This window comes from Lactuca serriola, chromosome 3, assembly GCF_051521515.1.
Source record: "Lactuca serriola cultivar US96UC23 chromosome 3, Lser_US96UC23_V15, whole genome shotgun sequence".
Lineage (NCBI taxonomy): Eukaryota > Viridiplantae > Streptophyta > Magnoliopsida > Asterales > Asteraceae > Lactuca > Lactuca serriola.
In genome coordinates this window covers 182,309,616-182,313,943 of record NC_136410.1, presented here as the reverse complement: position 1 = coordinate 182,313,943, position 4,328 = coordinate 182,309,616, and the positions used below count along the sequence as shown (strand labels likewise).

The window sequence follows — 4,328 nt, the reverse complement described above, 5'->3', positions numbered from 1 at the left end:
GGGTAAAGAGGTGTATTCCGGATCATGTTGATTTGAAGAAAAGGTCTGGAACTTGAACAATCCGGAGTGAAGCTTTGAGGTTCCAGAGCCAAAGACATTTGAATTCCGATGAAAAATCTATTAAAAAAATTCCGGAGAAAACCATTTTTAAGGATTCCGAAGAAGATTTGGTGACAACATTCTGGACTCAAAACTTTGAAGAAGTAAGTTCCGGACCAAAGGAAAAGTGTATCTTGAAAAGGCCGGAGTCAAAAATTTAAAATTCCGAAATGGTTATTTTGATGTTCTGGAGTGCATTTGAAAGATTTTCTGGAACAAGATTGGAAAAAGTTCCGGAGTGAGATTTAAGCTAGTTCCGAAGCATGGAATACACTACTTTTCCGGATTTGAATTTCGAGATGACTTTATGAAGTAAATTCTGAGGAGAAAATTTGATCACTGTGACTATGTCAATTATGGATATCAAATGATAAGATGAAATGTACAGCTCAAGTGGTGGTTAGATATAAAGAAAAGTAAAATGATCCTATGTATTCCAAGAGATAATAGTTCCGAGATAAAAAAGATTTTGAGTTTGGAACCAACTTTCTAACTGATGTTACCATCAGAGAGAGCAGGTCTCTTGAATGAATAGTGGATCAGGCATCATCATACCCATTTTTTTTCAGAAAACCATTGAACTTGGTGTCGTCTAGTGCCTTAGTAAATACATCACCAATTTCATCATCAGATGGAACAAAAATGAGTTCAATGTTTCCATTTAAAACATGATCTTTTATGAAATGGTATTGTATATCAATGTACTTTGTGATGGAGTGCTTAATTGGATTGTGCGAGATCGCAATGGCACTTTGATAATCACAATAATTAGGAATATGTTGAAAATGGTAACGATAATCCAAGAGTTGAGATTTCATCCATAGCACTTGAGAGGTATAGCTTGCAGCAACAATCTATTCTGCTTCAGTTGTAGAGAATGCAATGCAGTTCTGCTTCTTGGATGACCAACTAACCAATCTACCACCTAAGAATTGAAAGCCACCTGATGTGCTTTTCCTATCCAATTGAAGACCACCATAGTTTGAATTTGAATATGCTTGAAGTAGGAAGCTCTCACTTGCTGGGTACCGGATTCCGAGATTCTTTGTGCCTTTAAGGTATCGGAAAATTTGCTTAACAGCCAAAAGATGAGACGTCTTTGGGTTGACTTGAAATCTGGTACACAAGCATGTAGAAAACATCATGCACGGACGACTTGCTGTGAGATAGAGCAGGGATCCAATCATTCCTATGTACTTCTTTTCATCAACTGCTACACCTGAAGGGTCAGCAAAGATCTTGTGTCTGAAACGCATGGGTACCTTGGCAGACGCACATGTGTCCGTTGAGTACTTTTTGAGGAGTTATGAAATGTACTTCTGTTGGTGAATGAAAATTCCTATGTTACTCTATTTGACTTGGATACCAAGAAAGAAACTTAATTCCCGATTCATGCTCATTTGAAACCTACTAACCATTAACCTAGCAAATTCAGTAACAATTGAAGAATTGGTGGATCCAAAAATGATCTTATCAACATAAATTTGGACCAGCATGAACACTTGATAAAATCGGTGAGGGTCTAGTACCATGCGCGAGGAGCTTGCTTAAGCAATAGACAACTTTTCGGAGTTTGTAGCAGTATTTCGGATATGAAAGATTAACGAAACCGGGAGGCTGTTGAAGATTTACTTCAGTATCAAGTTCACCATTTAGAAAAGCGTTTTTGACATCCATCTGGTAAACCTTGAAGCCTTTGTGAGTAGCATATGCAAGAAAGATTTTGATAGCTTCAAGACGTGCAACAGGAGAAAATGTCTCATCAAAATCAAGGCCTTAAATCTGTGTGAATCCTTTAGCTGCCAATCTTGCTTTGTTTTGAATGATAACTCCTGCATCATCTAACTTGTTGTGAAACACCCATCTAGTACCAACAATGAGATGATTCCAAGGAGGAGGGACGAGAGTCTAGACTTCATTTCTATCAAATTCCACCAATTCGTCTTACATGGCTGTAATCCAATCAACATGTTCGAGTGCTTCTTTGATGGATTTGGGTTCAACTATTGATATAAACACCAAGAAATGACATTCATTTTGAATACTTGTGGAAGAGCGCATTTGAACACCAACGTTTGGGTTTCCGATCACTTGGTTCAGAGGATGATCGTTGGTCCAAACATGTAACCTTGGAAGTTCTTATGCAGCAGACGATCCAATATCAACAATGGGGTTATGTTGCTCCCCCTGAATGGTCTGAACGATTGGATGATGTTCCCCCTAAACTTCTGATTCGGATAGGTTGACATCATCTTCAGTTGGGAATTCAAAGAAGTTCGCATCATCATCGATGTTGATAGGATTGTAATCATCGAAATCAGCAGCTACATCTTGAAATCCATCCACATTTGATTCAAGGGAAGAGTGAACATTCTCTACCTCAACCTGAGAAGGTTGAAACGGTTCGGAATCAAATGGATGAAGAGTTGGTGTTGGACCGAACATGTTTTGAGAGACCGGGGCTTCGGACATAGTTGATCTTGTTCGAGATTCCGAATCAAGAGCCGTTTCTGATGGCCCGAACAAGCTCTCAAAGTCAACTTCAAGAATTGTTTGCTGGTTCAGACGTCTTGGCGTTGGAGCACTGTACTCCATAATGTGAGTTGTAACATGGGTTGGGCCAGAATTCTGTATGAAGTTGTCATCAAAGGTAACATCAAAGCTTTCTTCCAGATCAATAGTTCTCCGATTGAGAACATTGTAAGCCTTTGATTTAGAAGAGTATCCAAGGACGATGGCTTCATCAACTTTAGGTTGGAACTTGGTAAGCTGATCACGTTTGTTCTTTATGAAGCATCGACATCCAAAGATGTGAAGAAATGATATGCTAGGCTTTCAACCATTCATGGCATCATATGGTGTCATTTTGAGGCGCATATTGATTATGCTTCTACTTTGAGTAAAGCATGTTGTAGAGACAACTTCAGCCCAAAGATAGAATGGACGATTTGCAAAATTGAGCATAGATCGAGAAGCTTCAAAACGTGTTCTTTTGCGTCTTTTGACAACATCGTTCTATTGTAGTGTGTAAGGAGCAGAAAAGTTGTGATCAATTCCTTTCTCAGTGAGGAATTTCTCAATGGTTCCATTAGTGAATTCCAAACCATTATCACTTCTGATTCATCTAACTCGAAGTTTGATGAGGACTTCTATTCCTTTGATGAAATTGATGAGTTCAGTGGCTGTTTCGGATTTTAGCCTAAGGAAGAAGACCCAAGTGAACCTTGTAAAGTCATCAACAATCACAAGGATGTATTTCTTGTGATGAAGACTCTATATAGTTTAGGGTTCACATAAATCAATGTTAAGAAGTTCCAATGGTTCTGAGATTGATTTTTCAATGATGAAAGGATGACCCCTCTTCGACTACTTACCACACTCACATGCAACACACAAATGATCATTTTCGAACATGAGGAGTGGTAGTCCTCTCACCATTCCACCAGACACAAGATCATTCATGTAGCGAAAGTTTAGATGAGCAAGTCTTCGGTTCTATAACCAACGGACGTCAGGAACAACTTTTAAAAGAAGACAGAATTGAGGTTTGCTAATGATCATGTTGATGTCGAGCGGGTACATGTTCTTGTTGTGGCTTGACTTAATCTAGCATACTTTTCTGTCTTCGGGCATTACGTAACTATGTTTCTTGCAAAATTCAACATGCCGATTTGAGTCAGTGAGTTGAGCTACACCTATTAGATTGTCCTTCAGGTCAGCTACGTAGGCTACATTTGAAATAAAGAAGTTTCCATTAGTGAGGATTCCATAACCACGGGTTTGAGAGTTGGACTTGTTTCCATTTGTCACGTAACCAGTATTTGGAGAAAGTTTTATATCTCGCAGAAAGTCTTTGTGCCCTGTCATGTGTATGGAGCAAGCACTATCAATATACCATATTGTCTCTTGCTCTGAAGAAAAAAGTGCCTGCAAAAATTAGTGAGATGTGGAGTTTTTAGGCTCCAAGTTAGGTTTTGGGACAAAGGCACGGTTCTTGGGTTTTGGTAGTAAGTTTTGAGCAACAGATGGTATGGAAGATTTGTTCCGAGATTCCTTAGGAAACAAACAGAATGGCATGGTTCTTTCATCTATCCAATAGTCATATTCAATGACAGGAGAGTTCAGAACAACTTTCTTCGGACTTTTAACTTCCGGAGTAATGGGAACTACCTTGTCTATCGGAGTGATTGTTTCATCAATGCATCTTTTGACTTTCCACAAAAGGTTTT

General features: G+C 38.9%; 1 protein-coding gene across 1 annotated transcript; it reads right to left on the bottom strand.

Annotated features, from left to right (window-relative positions):
* Positions 1 to 953: 953 nt before the first annotated feature.
* Positions 954 to 1,355, bottom strand: LOC145095919 (secreted RxLR effector protein 161-like). Its single transcript, XM_079033730.1, has one exon. The coding sequence runs from the start codon at positions 1,353 to 1,355 to the stop codon at positions 954 to 956; it is 402 nt and encodes a 133-aa protein (XP_078889856.1).
* Between the last annotated feature and the right edge of the window lie 2,973 nt (positions 1,356 to 4,328).

Coding starts and splice junctions, on each gene's coding strand:
- LOC145095919 (XM_079033730.1), bottom strand. CDS start 1,355: ATGCGTTTCAGACACAAGATCTTTGCTGACCCTTCAGGTGTAGCAGTT.